Source organism: Hypanus sabinus, chromosome 14 (genome assembly GCF_030144855.1).
Source record: "Hypanus sabinus isolate sHypSab1 chromosome 14, sHypSab1.hap1, whole genome shotgun sequence".
Classification (NCBI taxonomy): domain Eukaryota; kingdom Metazoa; phylum Chordata; class Chondrichthyes; order Myliobatiformes; family Dasyatidae; genus Hypanus; species Hypanus sabinus.
The window spans coordinates 20,171,899-20,192,365 of record NC_082719.1 but is presented as its reverse complement, the minus strand read 5'-3'; the positions used below and the strand labels follow the sequence as shown (position 1 = coordinate 20,192,365).

Below are 20,467 nucleotides of genomic sequence, written 5' to 3'. Positions count from 1 at the left end.
AATGCTGCTGCAAGGTTAACAAATTTCATGACGTATGCCAGTGAGTGATTCTGATTTGATGTCATTGAGCAGTCATTCACAGCAGATATTGGGTGGGGGAAATAAATATTCTTTAGTACTCCCACAAAACTCCATATTCCTCCTCAAAAAATATTCACCTAACCAGATAGACCTCATCCAATGTTATATCTAGGGCAACAGTGATGTGTTCAATTATTGTAGCTTTGCTGCATCACATAAACCTCCTGCTCACTTCCTAATGGGGCCCAAACTCTGTTTCTTGAATCAATATCTGCGTGATGGATCAATATTGAATGTACTTTGTTACTAAAGGAATCGTAGGGACAAGCAGAATTCCACATTTGCATGACTCACTGCCAACTGAGCTGACTTACATGTACAGAAATTAATGCTAATGAACTGAGAGTTTACAAGGTTTCAGTTCAGCAGCAAAAAGGCAAAGCGGCTGTCCACTCAAATCATACATTACCACAGTTCGCAGACCGCTTCAGTAAAATGATATGAATAAAAGCAGCATTGAGCCTCTTGGAGCAAGCCTGTCCCTCAGCATTTGATACCTGGGTCATGTTTGGAATCTCTCCAAAAGTACTTTTACTTTGTTCCAATCAAAAGGGATTTGCTATGTACAACAAAATCAGAAAGATTCACAAGTCAAAAACCTCATAATCAGTCCAGCTAAGAGGAATACACATGGTGCAAGCTTAATTTATTTTTTTAAGAAGTGCACTTTAGAGTTGGAGAAGTAAACAAGATATTGCAGTGGTGAGGCTCAATCATGGCCAACAGTACACTGTGGGGGTAAAAAAAAAGAACATGCAGACATTCAACCTGTGCTTAGAGGTTTTTATAATTTTTTTTTGTTTATTGAGATACAGCACGGAGTAGGTCCTTCTGGCCCTGAGCTGCACCACCCAGCAATCCCCCGATTTAATCCTAGCCTAATCACGGGATAATTTACAATGACCAATTAATCTAACATCTAGTATGCCTTTGGACTGTGAGAGGAAACCAGAGCACCCAGCGGAAACCAATGCGCTCACGGGGAGAACGTACAAACTCCTTCCAGGCAGTGAGGGGAATTGAGCGCAGGTCACTGGAAATGTAAAACGCTATGCTAGCCACTGTGCTGTCCTCTGCTTCTCATAATCAGATTAGTAATTATCTTAAACTATCCCCGTTGGTCTACTCCCATCTTTTCATCTCTTGGTTCATTATTGAAGCACACATGAACATTTCAGTAATGTGACTTGTACAGAGTAGTTACAGACCATGCAGCCTTTTACAGATGAAGCTTCAACATTCATGCCTTTTTATGGAGAATGTCACTTCTGTGCAGCACCATGACTGCTGCATATTCAATAATGCTATCTTTTAGGAACATTGATTTATAAATACCTTGTGACTAACAACATCTGATTTCAACAATTTGAGCAGCCATTGCTTGGCCCAGCTTGTCAAAAACAACCCTCTTCAAGACACAGAACTCTGCTGATACCGACTAAAATTGCTAGAGGAACTCAGTGAGTCATCAGCACCAAAGAGGCAAAGGGATTGTCATGCTTCGGTTGTGATCCTACATCATTCTCTTACTTATTAATAGAAAAACCTTTGGATTTCTTTCAATTACCACTTTTTTAAATGCCCATATTTGCTTCCCTAATTTAACTTCAGATTTTCCCCATAAACTCTATTTTTCTAAACTTTCACCTGTACAAAGCCTCTCTTTTTATCCTTCTTACTCTTCATCTATTTTGGTGTCCAGGGGCTGTTCTAACACAGATTTTACTTTCAAGCAGTCAATTCTAGATATTTTTGAAGACTGCTTAGATGTCCAGATAGTTCTTCCCAGCAAAGGAAGTTGGCCTTACCACAATATACGACCCTTTCCCCTATTTCATGCATCTTTCTCCATATCGTCTAACTGAATTATGATCTCCACCACAAAATGATCTCCTTCAAGTTGCCCAGATCCATTCCCTAAAATGACTGGAACACCACTTATTGGGCTTTCTACATATATACTGGTTAATGAAAGTTCTCCTGTCTGCAGCTAAAGAATTCTGTGTGCTTTAACCTTTTTATAGAGACTGATTCCTAGTTAATATTTGGTGCCTGTTTTTCAAAAATCACTTGTCACAGGTTTGCCAATACATTTGTTCTTCCATTGCTGCAGACTGCATAAATGTCTATATTACACTCCTAATGGGGTCATTGGAGGACCCTAACATTTTGTTCCTTCACACATTTTGTTTCTTTAATGAATATTGTTGCACCCCCTCTCATTTCATTTCCTCCTCCATCTTACCTGAAAATCATGTCACAATTAGGATACCATTCTTGTCCTTCCACAATCCATGTCTCAATTAAAGTTAAAATATCTCTCCATCTGTCCAACTCAAAAAGTTCTTTTACATTATTCATTATACTCCTTGCATTAAGGTATAGTAGCAAGCAACACAAATAAAACCCTTGCGTAGCTTTCAATCTTTGTTTTCATTATTTTTCAAAGTTCTACTTTCAGTTTTCCACTTCCAGCTTTGCTTATTCCCTTCTAAATCCTTGTTCAGCTTCCAATCTCCACAACAAATCATCAACCAAATTTTAAGCTACATCAGGAAACCTGCCATCTAAAATACTGGTCTAAGCCTTCTTCAGGTGCAACACCTCTGTACATTCTTCTTTTAAACACCAAAAAAATTATACGGTTAATGATAACTGCATAACACAAAAAGCTCACAAAATGAAGTTCTCTCTCTCTCTCTCTGCAAAATGTTACTCACCTACACAAAGGATATTGAAACAGAACCCTTGAGTTGTTGACTTGTTGACCAGCTGATCTGGAAGGCTATCAAATCCCACATGACCAGCAAGATTCAAGTTTCGCAAGTCTTCGCCCTGAGACTGCAAAAAAAAAAGTCAAGAATTTTAGTAACAATGCCTCATTAGTCATTAGTCAGTTGCACAAGCTCTTTGGGTCATTTACCACCCTAAAGGCAAAAACAACATACTTCAGCTACTGCAGATGTGGTGTGTACCCTAAGAAAGCACGATTAAGTGCCTCAAAGGTCAATGTGGCCATACAGTAAAGCATCAATTTATACAATGATATACATATCTAAAATGTGGTTCAAAATATCCATCCACTGCTGCAAATTATTTTTTAAAAAATCAGCATGTAAATGCACTGAACACACCGATGTGTCAAACTCTACAAGAGTCAAGCAAGCATTTCAATCCTCAATGCACAGATACAATAAATTTGCAAAAGGTTCTATCAATGACTTCCATCAATGTGGCCCCCTTCAAACACAGATTATGGGCAACCTAACGCCCATTCAGTTCCTGCTGTTTTCTTGGTCAGTTAGTTAAATCATAGTTCATCTTTACCTCAATTACATTTCCCAGCCATAAGAATTACAGTCTACATCTAACAAAACTCACATCTTTTTCAGTCTTGAAAGAGGCCTTCATTTTTTTGTTCATGGGCTTGGGCAAAGGAATGTGAAATGCCTACTGTGCAAGAGCCACAAGTGGAAAAACATTCATTTTGGAAAAATGAAACGGCTAAATTTTTGCAACATTGGCCATGAGTTTTCTCCCTCCCAATGCATCCATTCATGAGCCAAGTAAATGACAATTTACTTTGAACAAAGTACATAAATAACACCATATACAACCGTGAGATTTGTTTTCTTGCAGGCATACTCAGTAAGTCCATTACAAAATAACAAAATCAGTGAAAGACTGCACCAACTGGGCATTGAGCCAGTGTGCAAAAGACTCTGCAAATACAAAAAAAACCAATATAAATAAATAAACAACAGAGAACACGAAAGTCTTTGAAAGCGAGTCCAGTTTGTGGGAATATTGCAATGACCGTGCAAGTGAAGTTGAATGAAGTTATCCTCTTTAGTTCAAGGGCTTCGTGGTTTAGAAGTAATAACTGTTCACGAGCCTGGGTCCGGAGGCTCCTGTATCACCTCCTTGATGGCAGCAGCACAAAGCGAGGAAGACCTGGGTAGTGGGGTCCCTGATGATGGATACTGCTTTCCTGTGATAACATTCCACATAGACATGCTTTACGTGTGATGGTTTGGGCTGTATCCATTACATTTTGTAAGATTTTCTACTCAAGGGCATTGGTGCTTCCATACCAGCCTGTGATGCAGCCAGTCAGTATACTCTCCACTACACATCTATAAAAGTTTGTGGAAGTTGTAGATGTCATGCTGAATCTTAAGGAAGTAGAGGCACTGAGACATTTTCTTTGCAATTGCACTTCCGGGTCCAGCACGTAAAACGTACTCCGAAATAACAACACAGGATTTTAAAGTAGCTGAACCGCGCCTGCTGATGAGGACTGGCTCATGGACTGTAGTTTCCGCCTCCTGAAGCCAATGGCCTCGCTGACATTGAGCAAGAGGCTGTTGTTATGGCACCACTCAGCCAGATTTTTAATCTCCTTCCTATATGCTGATTCATCACCACCTTTGATTCAGCCTACGACAGTGGTGTTATCAGCAAACTTAAATATGGCATTGAAGCTGTGCTTAGCTACACAGTCATAAGTGTAAAGCAAGTAGAACAGGGGGCTAAGCACACAGCCTTGCAGGATTTGGTAAGTTTCATCACCAACCTCTCAAAACACTTCATCACTATGGAAGCAAAAGCTACTGAAAGTCATTGAGGCAGGTCACACTCTTAGGCACTGGTACAAATAAAGCTTGCTTGACACAGGTGGGTGCCTGTGAGAAATTAAAGATCTTAGTGAACACTCCAGCCAGTCGATCAGCACAGAGCTTTAGTACTTGGCCAAGTACCTCATCTAGGCTGGATGCTTTTCCTGCAGGATGAACGTATGCCGGCCTTCAGAGACCAAAATCACAGGATCATTGGCAGCTATGAGAGTTCGTGACAGTTCCTCAATGTTCCCTTCACAAATTTAAAAAGGACATACAAGCAAACAAGTGCTCATAAAGCTCAAACACCTTCTGTGAATTCTGAGATTCTGCCAACAGTAGTAGCATTGGTGACAGCAACAAGACGACATACAGGAGTGAAACAGATAGGCTGTGGGTGGTGTTGCAACAGTCCCACACTCAATGTCAGCAAGAAGGAGGAACTGACAGTGGGCATCAGGAAAGGGAAGTCAGGAAAACACACCAGTCCTCAGAGAGATCAGTGGTGCAAATTGTAAGTAGCTTTGTGTCCCTGGGCGTCAACATCTATCTTGAGCCCAACACACTAATGTAATCAAGGGGGCAGCACACCAGAGGCTGTAGGTCATTAGTAGTTTAAGCAGATTTGGTATGTCACACACATTATTGCACAGTTCTACAGATAAATGGACAGCATTCTGACTGGCTGGGTCACAGCCTGGTACATAGCCTTCGATACTGCCCAGGGTGTAGACTCAACCAATTCCATCACAGGAATCACCTTCTGCACCACTGAGGACATCTGCAAAGAGGCAGGGCATCCATCGTTAAAGACTCACCAGCAAGGACATGCCCTCTTCTTGTTACTACCATCAGGGAGGAGGTACAAGAGACTGAAGACTCATACTCAAATCTGTTATAGAAACAGTTTCTTCCCCTTCACCAGATTTATGAATGGTCCACGAACACTACCTCAATATTCTCTTTTGTGCTATTATTGTAACATAACAATTTTCATATCTTGCACTGTACTGCTGCCTTAATGAATTTCATGACATGTCAGTAATAATAACCAGACTTTGCAATTAACCCAATCTTCCCTGTTGTGTGAATTTTGCTTCTTCAAAAGGAACACGTGGCCCCACTTTTTAAACTGCTAAACCTTGCTGTGATATAACTATATCTCTTCCACATTTCAGTTATAGTTCATCCACTAATATCACTCCTGATTATATACATACAGTAGAGGCAAAATCAAGTGCTGATGGACAATTAACATAAAACACATTTCTGTCCCTCAAAATAAAAATCATAACTAATTATGAAAAATAGAGGGTTATGGGGTAGTGTGGGTTTAGTACTTTAAGGATTATATGGGTCGGCACAACAGTGTTCTATGGTTCTATGTATACATGACTAACTTAAAACACTAATGAAGGTTTGCAAATGGAATTGTATACAAAGCCAACAACAGGCCAACAGGAAAAACTTTGACAAGGAGAATAACTTGGGAAAAAGGTTGTACACTGCCTTAATCTTGATCATAATTGTGGAATACTGTATGCAGATACATTTGCAAACAGCCTATTACATTTAATCTACAAGAAACTCCAATCTAATCACAGCATTTCTAGATGAACTAGTTTATCATATGCTCTTGCTTAAAAATTGCAATAATGCTGTTTTCACCACCTCAAAAAGTTTACAACCATTGAAAAGGTACTTTAGGGAACTGCAGTCATAATTGCAATAGGGGAAAAACAACTCATTTGCTACCCCACTGGGCTAAAAATAACAACCAAAATTAATATAATGCAATTGTTAAACAAAGCTCATATTTATCACTTGGCCAATCTTAACATAGTAAACATTTCTGTTTAATTATGTTAAACATTTAAAGTATGACTTTTTGAAACACAGGAAAATGAGTAACTGCATTCCTTCTGCCAGCCACAAAACCAAATTTTTCCCTCAAGATAATGTTGTGAAATAAGTTTATTTTCAGAAAGTTTGCAAATATGTGGGTTTCTCGGTATCTGCAAAAGTCTAGCAATGCAGGGATGTTTCTTTATTCCAAGTATTTATACACAAAATGAAACACGGGAACTGGATGGCGATTACAGAGATACTTGGCTGCATGAAACCTTTTGTAGTCATTTACGAGTTAAAAACAAAAAAGCCTGGACTCTAAGAATTGCAGGCAGGAAAACACGCTTCCTGACAACCAACCTAGATCTAAGTTTTATATTCACTTTGCAGCTGTACTAAACCCACTTGCTTAAATAAGTGAAAATAATATACTTTTTGAGTCATCGCCAACATCTTTACAATCAGCTCTAACTCCTTTGGGAAGGAAGTGGGGCTGAGAGAAGAGGGAAGATCTTTCAATGTTTGAGCATTATCCAGAGACTTGTGCAAAAATTAAACTGGTATGTGCTGCCACATCATCCAATTTCTTTTGCTCCAGCAGTATTGGAACACGATTTACTAAAATAACAAACGCTCTAAACGACCGTCCAGTAACCTCTTTTATAATGTCATGGGAGAATATGCAGAAATCAGAATTGGAAGTGCTGACAACTTAACTGAAAGTGCAAGGTCAAGGCTGGAGTTGCTTACAACCATTAAACAGTGAAGGAACCAGAGGACACTTAAAGAATAAACCTCAAATCTTGGTTATAGGCTCTTGAAGTTCACAGAATCAGATTTTGTTTGCTATTTACTTGTTGAACTATATGAATTTCTGGGTAAAGACCTCCTCCCCACCCCCAAGCCCAATTTGGTCCAAAGGCTCCAAAACTAGATTTTAAAATGTGCAATAGCAACTTAACACACGATCCTGGATCTCCTCATTAGTGTATATTCAATTGCCATACAGGAGAAACTTGATCACCCTTGTAAAAGGTAGAGAATTCTGAGGAATGTGGCTATCCTCTCAACTGTAGGAGACAGGAAACCAGGAGCAAGACAGGAAATATTGAAGTGCCCCAGGAAAAACATGGACGCAAATTAACCAGATACATTTAAAGCCTAACCAATTAATACCAGATAACTGTTTCAAATTACCACATGCCAACATATCATTGTTTGGGCTACCACTAAAAAGGAACATCAGCAAAATTTAAGGAAGAACAGATGTACATTCCACAGCTGACATGCAAACTTCATTATAACGACCCTGATGTGACAAACAAGCTTGGAAGAATTTGTTCTGAGCCAAAATGAAAACTGCGGAAGGGCCACATGTATATTTTACTGCAAAGTCAATCCTTGGAGGCTTCCAAAGTTTTTAATGCCTTTGCTGTACCTCTTGGAAAATGAATTTTAATCATTTGGTTGCAGCCAAGAAAGACACACTGATCAAATTCAAGAGCATTAAAAAAACACTCCTGGATTTACATTAATATGGAAATCCAGAATAAAAATGTTAAATTCTAAATAGTGTCAATTTAACTAAAGTAGCACACTTTTATTCACTAATGTTATCCGAGTAGATCAATACCCTTTCATGATTTCTATGGAATTAGTTTTTAAACTTGCACTAAGTTCATTCTTACAATCCAAAGTTTTTTTTGCTTTCAGTCATACTTTGTACGTTTGCTTTTCATATTCCGTTTCACTCAACTTCCATCACACTGGTTTTCACTGAAGCACAAAGTCACCAGAGTCGAATTCTACTGATTGTAAAAGTCACATTAATTGTAAGCACAAGCAGAAATTCTGAAATGTTAAAAGTTCCCAAAACTTTAGCATCTATGCCATGTTGTTTGGAGCTTATGGCAAGATACAGCTCCCTAGCAATCAGAAACTCGTTCTTCATTGAGTGCTTTCAGGCTCTTTGGATATACAAGATAGTGCAGTCCATGCAGTTTTCCTTCATAGCTTGCTGTGCTGACTCAAGTGAAGAAACAGAAGTTGAAAAGTCTAGGAGAAAAGAAAAAAAACAACAGATGTTTGGTGAGGTGTTCAATACCCAGGCCCTTCAAGGTTCCTCATCCGGATATGGAAAAGGGGTGGGGATATGCACAGGAAGTAGGAGTCCAAAAGAACAAAGTTTTCAGTATAGCTAAAGATGTGGGCTGCTACCATAGACAGATGTGAAACTAGCTTTTACCAAATGGAATGTGGGAGAGAATCTAAGCAGAAGATCTTTGTATGGGTCTGGGTTTATGAAGGGGTGAAGGTGGAGGTCTGCCGGTATGGAGTGGGCCATTTTGATAAATCAATACAAAGTTCTAATATGTCAGGAATGGGATTAAAACAATTCAGAAATAAAAAGCTTTGCTGATATTAAACACATTTGCAAGTAAAACCAGCAAGGCGGCAGCTGGAAGAAAACAATAAAGTCCAAACTGTGATTAATTATATGCACAAGATAGTTAACTAACAATGTAAATATTCCCAAAAGAAATGCAAGAGAAATTAGTCCTTATAAAACAACGTTAACCTGAACTGGAAGTGCCAGGAAGGCAAAAAAACAAAGCTGAAGAAATCAGTTTTCTTTAAATTCATAATATAAGCATGGCCAACTTTCATTGTACATCCCTAACCTTAATGTGCTGCAGTGCCCACAGGGACAATAGGGAGTTCTACAATTTAGACATCAGACCCAAATCAAGACAATGGGAAACAGGTATTTAGATGCCTTCTCACACATCTGCTACCCTTCTAGTGGTTATGGTTGTAGATTATGGAGGTCTAATCTAAATCAGCAGTGGTGTATTTTCCAGAGGTACACTCTGCCGTAATAATCTGCCAGCAACAGAAGCAATGAATGTTCATAATCTTTATCAAACAGGCTACCTTGACCTGAATGAGGCCAAGCAGCATTCATCCGAGAAAGTAGAAGGCGCTTCATCATTCTTCTGACATGCTTTGTAGCTGGTAGTAAAACTCTGGGGAATCCAAGTCAGTTAGAGGCCTGCTTATATAGTCAAGGTAATTATGAGCTCAATCCAATTAGGTTTCTAATCAAGATTTACAGCTTAAATTATATTTAGGGAGGAAATTTGCATAGAGTTCATATTCACCTTTAGGAAATCAGTAGAGCCATCAGTAGATTTAAACGTGCTGGATTAGTAAACTGGTCCAAAAGAATGATAATACCAGTACAGGTCCACTTATCTCATGCACACAAAATCTCACTGCCCTCCCCTTCCTCACAGAACTATGGAAATCATTCACGTGCCATGACCTTGAGGATTTTCACTACATTAATAGAATTCGTAGATATCAAATTCAGAAAGGAAATCTTTGCCTGAACAATCACCTCAATCACTATGAGAAAATAACAACTTTAGTGAATTGCAAAAGTCCCTGTGCCTAGAGAGGAAAAATAAGCCTGAAGATAATCCATGTACAGGATTGAAACTGCTAAAATGCAAGGTGGAAAGTATCCACAATTCTTCACAGACGAGCCAAACAGAACTGGCAGTGGATGGTTAAGTCACTCAAAAGAACGACAACATGGATGGTAAACAAAATATTGCAGAAAGTCAGCAAGTCAAGCAGCATCGCTAGAGGAAATTAAACAGTCAACATTTCAGCAGAGACCCTTCATCAGGACTGGAAAGGAACAGGATAGAAGTCAGAATAACATGGAGGAGGGAAGTAGTACAAGCAGGTGATAGGTGAGAACAGCTGAGGTGGAGGTGAGGGGGAATGAAGTAAGAAGCTGGGAAGAGGAAGTGATAGGTGGAAGAGGCAAGGTCTGAAGGAGGAACTAGTAAGAGAGGACAGTAGACCATGGAATAAATAAACCTGTCCATTACCTCTGGCTGGCATCCCACTTCCTTCCCTTTATGCCATGGTCCACTGTCCTCTCCTATCATATAACCATATAAACCATATAACAATCACAGCACGGAAACAGGCCATCTTGGCCCTCCTAGTCCGTGCCGAACCCTTAATCTCACCTAGTCCCACCTACCCGCACTCAGCCCATAACCCTCCACTCCTTTCCTGTCCATATACCTATCCAATTTTACCTTAAATGACACAACTGAACTGGCCTCTACTACTTCTACAGGAAGCTCATTCCACACAGCTATCACTCTTTGAGTAAAGAAATACCCCCTCGTGTTTCCCTTAAACTTCTGCCCCCTAACTCTCAAATCATGTCCTCTAGTTTGAATCTCCCCTACTCTCAATGGAAACAGCCTGTTCTCGTCAACTCTATCTATCCCTCTCAAAATTTTAAATACCTTGATCAAATCCCCCCTCAACCTTCTACGCTCCAATGAATAGAGACCTAACTTGTTCAACCTTTCTCTGTAACTTAATTGCTGAAACCCAGGTAACATCCTAGTAAATAGTCTCTGCACTCTCTCTAATTTATTGATATCTTTCCTATAATTCGGTGACCAGAACTGCACACAATATTCCAAATTTGGCCTTACCAATGCCTTGTACAACTTTAGCATTACATCCCAACTTCTGTACTCAATGCTTTGATTTATAAAGGCCTGTGTTCCAAAAGCCCTCTTCACCACCCTATCTACATGAGACTCCACTTTCAGGGAACTATGCACAGTTATTCCTAGATCTCTCTGTTCCTCTGCATTCCTCAATGCCCTACCATTTACTCTGTATGTTCTATTTGGATTATTCCTGCCAAAATGTAGAACCTCACACTTCTCAGCATTAAACTCCATCTGCCAACGTAGAGCCCATTTTTCTATCAGATTTCTTTCCTCAGCTCTCTTCCATCCATCTTCTCACATCATTTCCACCACCTTGCCCCTTAACTAGTCTCACCTAACACTTACCAACTTGTACACCGATCCCTCCTTATTCTGGCTTTTACCCCTTTGTTTCCAGTGCTGATGAAGGCTCCTGACCAGAAACAGCAATTCCTCTCCACAGATGCTGCACAGATGAGTTCCTCCTGCAGTTTGTGGCCTGCTCACGATTTCCACTGTCTGCAGAATTTTGTGTCACTGAAAGTATCAACAGGACAAGTGAGCAGGGAATGGGATACACTTCAGCCTGAAACACACATTATACAAGTAACAATGGAAACAGAAATAGTGAAATAGTTGGAAAACAGAAAAAAAAATCAAGGTTTTCAGTATATAGTAATTGAACAACAGTTGGTCAGGATGGAAGGCAGTAATATTAAATATATGAAGCTTTTTCAATGTCAACTTTGTGGAAAATCTTCTCTGCAGTAATTAGATCTACCATTTCTAAAGAAAAAGCAGAAGAGTTTCAAATAAGAAAACTGTTCCAAGAGCAATCAAACTTCATATCCAGTCCCTCCAGATGATCACAGGCTTGCCACTACAGATTTTAAAAAATTGCAGCTTCTAAAGAAAAATTCCAACACTGGGAGCTCAATTTCAGCTCTCTGGTTTCCAATTGTGGGAAACTGGTCAGGGATCAAGACAGTGTCAACATGGTTCATTCCCATCAGGGCTTTTTGTTACAGCTGACCTAATACTTTCATTTTTCTCTCACGTCCATTCAAGAATTTTCAATGGTAGGTAAAATAAAAGCCTTCATGATTGGTGCCAGAGCAGTTTTCCTAGATGTATAGTTATAGGTTAACATTATGCAAAGTGCTGTGGCTTGGTTAAGTTATATTAAATTACTTGATTCTCAGTGGCATGCAATCACATTTTCCAATCTGTACAACAGACTTTGCTGCAATTCAAAATTTTTTTTATTGCTTATGCACTGAAGTAGCTCACTTGAATTTTGCTGCACGCGCTCATCCAACATGTGCAGCAGTTATCAAAAAGACTGCAAACTGTGGACCCATTTTGATTGAAAAGCCGGAAAGGCCATGATACAGTTTCTGGTATGAACCAAGTTCGCAAATCTGACTGAAAGCAATAGCAAATAAATTACAGTCAACTCACTAGTTTTATTCTACGGCAATCAGTGAACACATGCATAGTGGAGAAATGATGACAAGTGATCATCTTTGCAGGGTCAATGACAAAATAGAGTTGGAAAATGATAGTAAGATGGAGAAGAGAAAATGAAAGGGAACAGTCAATGCTTATAGCCCCATTCCTCACAGGTAAAGCCCTTCCCACCACTGAGCACATCTACAAGGAGCTCTGTTGTGGGAAATTAGCATCCATCATTAAGAACTGCCACCAACCAGGTTCAGGAACAGTTAGTACCCCTCAATCATCAGGCTCTTAAACCAGAGTGGATAACTTCACTTACCCCAATACTTAACTGATTTCACAACCTTTGACACACTTTCTAAGACTCTCCAACTCAGGTTCTCAATATTTATTACTTACAATGCCTATAAAACTTATTCACCCCTTCCACACCCCCCTCAGAAGTTTTCATTTTTATTGTTTTACAACATTGACTCACAGTGGATTTAATTTGGCTTTTTTGACACTGATCAACAGAATGACTCTTTTGTGTCAAAGTGAAAACAGATCACTTCAAAGTAAGCCAACTACACCATGAAAATAAAAGAACACGTCAAGCAATTCCATGAAAAGGTTAGTGAACAGCACGTCAAGAGATAGATACAAGAAAATTTCCGTGTCACTGAATATCCCTTTGAGTACAGTTAAGTCAATCAAGAAATGCAAAGTACAGTATATAGCACATCTGTAAATCTCCCTAGAGCAGGCTATCCTCAAAAATTGAGTGACTGTGCAAGAAGGGGACTAGTGAGGGAGGCCACCAAGGGACCCAAGACAACTCTGGAGGAGTTACAAGCTTCAGTGGCTGAGATGGGAGAGCCTACGCATACAACTGTTGCCCGGGTCTTTCACCAGTCACAGCTTTATGGGAGAGCAGTAAAGACAGAGCCACTATTGAAAAACAAACTCACATTACATCTCAGCTAGTTTGCCAGAAGGCACATGGGAGAGTCTGAAGTCAGCGCCATGTCTGATGAAACTAAAATTGGGCTTTTTTTTTTTAAAACCATGAGACTAAATGCTGTTTGGCATAAGCCAAACATCGCACATCAAAAACACACCATCCCTACTGTAAAGCATGGTGGCGGGTGCATCATGCTGTGGGGATGCTTCACTGCAGCAGGCCCTCGCAGGCTTGTGAAGGTAGTGGGTAAAATGAATGTAACAAAATACAGGGAAGTCCTGGTGGAAAACCTGATGCAGGCTGTAAGAGAACTACGACTTGGGAGAAGATTTGTTTTCCAGCAAAGCAATGGTCCAAAGCCAAAGCCATGCAGGAATGGCTTAAAAACAACGAAGTTAATGTCCTGGAGAGGCCAAGTCAAAGTTCAGACCTCAGTCCAATTGAGAATTTGTGGTTAGACTTGAAAAGGGCTGTTCACTCACAATCCCCATGCAATCTGACAGAACTTGAGCAGTTTTGTAAAGAAGAATGGGGGGAAAATTGCAGTGTCCAGATATGCAAATCTGGTAGAAACCTATCCACACACACTCAAGGCTGTAATTGCTACTAAAAAGGTGCATCTATCTACTAACTACTGACTTGAAGGGGGTGAATACATATGCAATCAATTATTTTGTGTTTTATATTTGTAATTAATTTAGATCACTTTTTCGTGTCAAAGTGAAAACAGATCTCTACAGTCTTCTGTTAGAATGCAAAAAAGCCAAATTAAATTCACTGATATAATGTTATAAAACAATAAAACATGAAAACTTCCAAGGGAAGGAATGCTTTTCATAGGCACTGTATGTATAAACCCCATTTCCAGAAAAGTTGGGATATTTTCCAAGATGCAATAAAAACAAAAATCTGTGATATGTTAATTCACGTGAACCTTTACTTAACTGACACTAGTACAAAGAAAAGATTTTCAATGGTTTTACTGACCAACTTAATTGTATTTTATAAATATACACAAATTTAGAATTTGATGGCTGCAATACACTCAACAAAAGTTGGGACAGAGTTAAAATAAGATTGAAAAGTGTACAGAATATTCAAGTAACACCGGTTTGGAAGACTCCACGTTAAGCAGGCTAATTGGTAGCAGGTAAGGTATCATGACTGGGTATAAAAGTAGCATCCATCAAAGGCTCAGTCTTTGCAAGCAAGGATGGGTCATGGCTCACCCCTTTGTGCCAAAATTCGTGAGAGAATTGTTAGTCAGTTCAAAAGGAACATTTCCCAATGCAAGATTGCAGAGAATTTAGGTCTTTCAATATCTACAGTACATAATATTGTGAAAAGATTCAGAGAATTCAGAGACATCTCAGTGCTTAAACTGCAAGGTCGGAAACCACTGTTGAATGCGCGTGATCTTCGAGCCCTCAGGCGGCTCTGCCTAAGAAACCGTCATGCTACTGTGACAATTATAGCCACCTGGGCTCGGGAGTACTTCGGAAAACCATTGTCACTTAACACAGTCCGTCACTGCATCCAGAAATGCAGCTTGAAACTGTATTACGCAAGGAGGAAGCCATACATCAACTTTATGCAGAAACGCCGGCGAGTCCTCTGGGCCCGAGCTCACCTCAGATGGACCGAAAGACTGTGGAACCGTGTGCTGTGGTCAGATGAGTCCACATTTCAGCTAGTTTTTGGAAAAAAAACAGGCATCGAGTTCTCCATGCCAAAGATGAAAATGACCATCCTGATTGTTATCAGCGAAAAGTGCAAAAGCCAGCATCTGTGATGGCATGGGGGTGCATCAGTGCCCACATCATGGGTGAGTTGCATGTATGTGAAGGTACCATTGACACTGAGGCGTATATTAGGATTTTAGAGAGACATATGTTGCCATCAAGGCAACGTCCCTTCCCGGGACGTCCATGCTTATTTCAGCAGGACAATGCCAGACCACATTCTGCATGGGCTACAACAGTGTGGCTTTGTAGACACAGAGTGCGTGTGCTTAACTGGCCTGCTGCCAGTCCAGATCTATCTCCTATTGAAAATATATGGCGCATCATGAAGAGGAGAATCAGACAACGGAGACCACAGACTGTTGAGCAGCTGAAGTCTCACATCAAGCAAGAATGGACAAAATTTCCAACTGCAAATACTAATACAATCAGCATCCTCAGTTCCAAAACGATTAAAAAGTGTTATTAAAAGGAAGGGTGATTTAACACAATGGTAAACATGCCTCTGTCCCAACTTTTGCTGAGTGTGTTGCAGCCATCAAATTCTAAATTTGTATATATTTATAAAACACAATTAAGTTGGTCAGTAAAACTATTGAAAATCTTTTCTTTGTACTTTTGTCAGTTAAATAAAGGTTTACGTGAATTAACATCACAGATCTTTGTTTTTATTACATTTTGGAAAATATCCCAACTTTTCTGGAAATGGGGTTTGTACTTTGAGACAGCCCACACCTATCAATTACTAGTCTCCAATCACTGAATCTGGATATCAAGATCAATTTTAACATTGTATAATCACACCAGTTAAAAATTAAATGAAGTGAACAATTCCTGCTTCCCATTAAACACAAATGTGAAGTTTTCTTTTTGAAAAATAGAAATGTACTGTATAGCTAAACTTATGTAAGAAAATACTGCAAAATTGGAGTTACACACTTTAAAACAAGTTTTTATTGCTTCACGAAGCATTTTACTATTTATAGTGAGTCTCAAACTGAATACTGTATTCTTAAGGTCCTGGGCATGGAAATGAAATACTTTAAGTTTACACAATTCAACTTGGAGATTGACTAGTGACCAAAAAATCTGTGTGGTGTTGCACAGACTGAACAAATCTCAGATCAACAGACACACGATTGATCTATGATGAGACAGTTAATATTAAAATATTACCAGAAAGAACAAAAACTCACGATTCTGGCTTAGGGAGAAAGGGCTCCCTAAGCCAGAATCTCCCTATCTCTGTTCCTATTATTAATAATTATTTGACAATACCAGTTGAAAACTGGAAGTGCATATGGATTCTTGGTAAAGGCAAAAGTCAAGAAAGCATTAAAACACTCGGGTCAGCAAAAGACAAATAGTTGTTAACCTTTATACAAAGGACCTTTCATCAGTTTTGAGCGTTGGTAGTTTTTCTTTGATTTTCATAAAGACAGAATTGCTGATGACTTACTTGAACAAAAGATATAGCTTAAGGGACAAAGATAGATAATGATAATCTTTGTCATGTGTACATTGAAACATACAGTAAAATGCATTGTTTGCATCAAATCAAACCAGTGAGGATTGTGTGAGCAGCCCGCAGATGTTGCCACACTTGTAGCATCAACATAGCATACCCACAACTCACTAACTCTACCATATGATTTTTGAATGCGCAAGGAAACCCATACAGTCATGGAGAGATCAAGAGAACTGTTACTGCTTATGCAGCGGGAAGATGGAGTACAGGCGGATGTACGGGAAAGTGGAGGAGATGCAGGTGAGGGTAGCATCAGTGGTGGAGGAAGGGAAACCACGTTCATTGAAGGAAGAAGAGATCTCCAATGGAAAGGAAAGCCTCATCCTGGGTACAGATGTGGCACAGATACATGAACTGAGAAAAGGGTGGGAAGAGTTATAGTTAAGATAACCATGGGAATCTGTATTTATAAAAGACGTCGGTCAACAGCTTACTTCCAGAGATGGAGATAGATTGAGTAAGGGGAAGGAGAGGTTAGAAATAGACCAAGTGTGTTTAAGAGCAGGGTGGAACTTGGAAGCAAAGTTGATGAAATTGATAGAATGGAGTCATGGTATGAGAACACAAGTTTAGTGGGGCAGGAGGTGGCAGAGACAATGGGCCTACCCGGACATTCAGGCTTGTGCTAACAAAAAGGTGGCCATAGGTGGGGCCAGCAGCAATTAAATTTGCACTCACTAACTACAGGATCTAGCACAAGGATGAATTTCAAGCAATGCATTTATATTCAGAGCAAATTCTAAGAACTTCCCATTATAGTGAGCTCTCTGGAATGGTGTTTAATCTAGACAATCAACAATTTAAACTTGCACTACTACAAATTTTCAAGAATTATTCACATGGCTGATTGCTTCTCAGGGTCTAAGCAGAGCAAAAATATTTGGAGATCAAGCAACAGCATTCAGATAAACAAGAGATTCTGCAGATGCTGGAAATCCAGAGTAACACACAAGATTCTGGAGGAATTAAACAGGGCAGGCAGCATCTATGCAAGGGAATAATGAGTTAACATTTCAGGCTGAGACCCTACATCAGGATGAGGGTTCATGGCCTAATGAACGGACAAGGTCAAAATGTCAGCTGTTTATTCCTCTCCATAGCTGTTGCTTGGCCTGCTGAGTTCTTCCAATATTGTGTGTGCTACAACAGACATAAAAAAACTGAAAATCTAGACATACCGTATTATATATGTGGTTGCACAAATATACACACTAATAAATAAATCCAGATACTATTCCTCTCTGCACCTTGTGATGCACAGGGCAGCAACCTTGACATTTCTTTAGCATTTTTTGTCTTTTTTTTTAAAAACGAGGCCAAGTTGCTAGCTCAGTGCTCAACCCAGCATGGATAGAAAGTGTGCAAGGAGCTGGCCGGATTTGAAACCAGGACCACTCGCCTCAAAGCCCAGTGCAGATGCCACTACACCACTGACCAGCATTTATATACAAGTTTTAAGTAAAATATCCCAGGGAACATTGCACAGTCCAGCAAGGAGGCATAGAAGGCAAGTAACTCAAAACTTAACCAATGAGGGTGGGTGGGGGAAATGTACTGGGTAAACAAACAGAGAATCTTCAATTTATCCCTCACCAATAGAATATTAGACTACTCATCCTGAAAGCTTGGCCAGTAGTGTAGTTAATTAACCAAACTTCGTGTCCAATTCCTCAAACTTCAACAGTCAGTAAGAGGCAGCATGATAACTCCCAGCTAGTGAGAAAGAAGATAAAAATAAAGGTGATAAAGCAGAAGTCTAAAATGCAAATTTGAATTTACAAGATGTCAAGAGGATGTCAGTTCAGATATTAAAGCAGCCAAGTGAAACAGACATGTTCTTATGACTGTCAACTGGTGTTCCTTACAAAACTTACTGAGTACGACAGAGACTGGGGGGGGGTGGGGGTGGAATACAGCAAGAAGTCTTGATACATATTGGCATCAATGACATGGTTAGGAAAGGCAAGGGAGGACCTGAAGGATTTTAGGGAGCTAGGTAGAAAGCTGAAAAGCAGGACCACCGGGGTAGTAATCTCGGGATTGCTGCCTGTACCACATGCCAGTGAGGGCAAGAATAGGACATCTGGCAGACGAACACGTGGCTGAGGAACTGGAGCAGGGGGCACAGGTTCAGATTTCTGAGTCATTAGGATCTATTCTGGGGAAGATACGACTTGCACAAAAGAGACAGGTTACACCTGAACCCAAAAGGACCAGCATGTTTGTGGGCAGGTTTGCTTGACCTGTTGGAGAGGGTTTAAACTAATTTGGCAAGGGGACTGGAACCAGAGTGATAGAGCGGAGGATAGAGCAGTTGGTTTACAAACAGAAGCAGTGTGTACTGAGACTGCTAGCAAGGACATGCTGATGATAGGGCAAAATTTCAGTCAGCAGAATGAGTGCAATGTAAAAAGGGGGCACAAATCAAAAGGGGTGATGAATACAGGACTGAAGGTGTTATATTTGAATGTACACAGCATACAGAATATTGCGTACTGTCCCATAGGAAACAGTGATCACAATATGATAGAATTCAACCTGCAATTTGAGGGGGAGAAGCAAATAGCAGATGTATCAGCATTACAGTGCAGTAAAGGGAATTACAGAGGCATTAGAGGGGAGCTGGCCAAAGTTGATTGGAAGGGAACACTAGCAAGGATGATGGCAGAACAGCAATGGCTGGAATTTTTGGGAACAATTCAGAAGCTGCAGATTAGATACATCCCAAAGTAGTATTATAAATGAAGGATGTCACAACCATAGCTGATTAGGTAAGTCAAAGCCAACACAAAAGCAAAAGAGAGGGGATATAAGAGCAAAAATAGTGGAAAGTTAGAGGATTGGGAAGCTTAAAAACCAACAAAGGGCAACTAAAAAGTTATAAAGAAGGAAAAGATGGAATACTAAAGTTTATCAATAATATTAAAGAGGATACCAAAAGTTTCTTCAGATATATACAGAATAAAAGAGAGGCAAGAGTAGACATTAGACCACTGGAAAATTAAGAAGGGGGACAAGGAAATGGTGGACAAACTGAATAAGTATTTTGCCTTGTCTTCACTGTGGAAGACACCAGCAGTATGCCAGAGGTTTTAAGAGTGTCAGGGTGCAGAAGTGAGTGAAGTTGCTATTACTCAAGAGAAGGTGCCTGGGAAAATGAAAAGGTCTGAAGGTAGACAAGTCACCTGGACCAGATCAACTATACCTCAGGGTTCTGAAAAAGGTGGCTGAAGAGATCGTGGAGGCATTAATAATGATCAAGAATCACTAGGTTCTGGAATGGCTCCAGAGAACTGGAAAATTGCAAATGTCAGTCCACTCTTCAAGAACAGAGAGAGGCAGAGGAAAGGAGCCATTTCATCTGACTTCAGTGGTTGGGATGATATTGAGCAAATTGTTAAGGATGTGGTTTTGGGGTACTTGAAAGAACATGATATTATTTTATAGTTTATTTTATATTTTATAGCCAATGCCAGCATGGTTTCCTTAAGGAAAAATCTTGCCTGTTAAATCTATTGGAATTCTTTGAAGAAATAACAAGCAAGCCAGATAAAGGAGAAATGGTGGGTGTAGTGTACTTGGATTTTCAGAAGGCCTTTGGCATGGTGCCACACATGAGACTGCTTAACAACTTAGAGCTCATGGTATTACAGGAAAGATACTAGCATGGATAGAGCATTAGCTGATAGACAGGAGGGAAACAGTGGGAATAAAGG

The 20,467-nt window shown here is 39.8% G+C and overlaps 1 protein-coding gene across 3 annotated transcripts in view; it reads right to left on the bottom strand.

Moving 5' to 3' along the window:
- LOC132404584 (septin-11) overlaps positions 1-20,467 on the bottom strand; it is a 99,475-nt gene that overhangs the window by 58,007 nt on the left and 21,001 nt on the right. For 2 of the 3 annotated variants that reach the window (XM_059988843.1, XM_059988844.1), the window contains exon 2: positions 2,802-2,922. In XM_059988843.1, the coding sequence (XP_059844826.1) occupies positions 2,802-2,922 (121 nt within the window). Of the gene's footprint in view, positions 1-2,801; positions 2,923-11,446; positions 11,466-20,467 lie in introns of those variants that run through there. The other variant, XM_059988845.1, reaches the window with a different exon arrangement.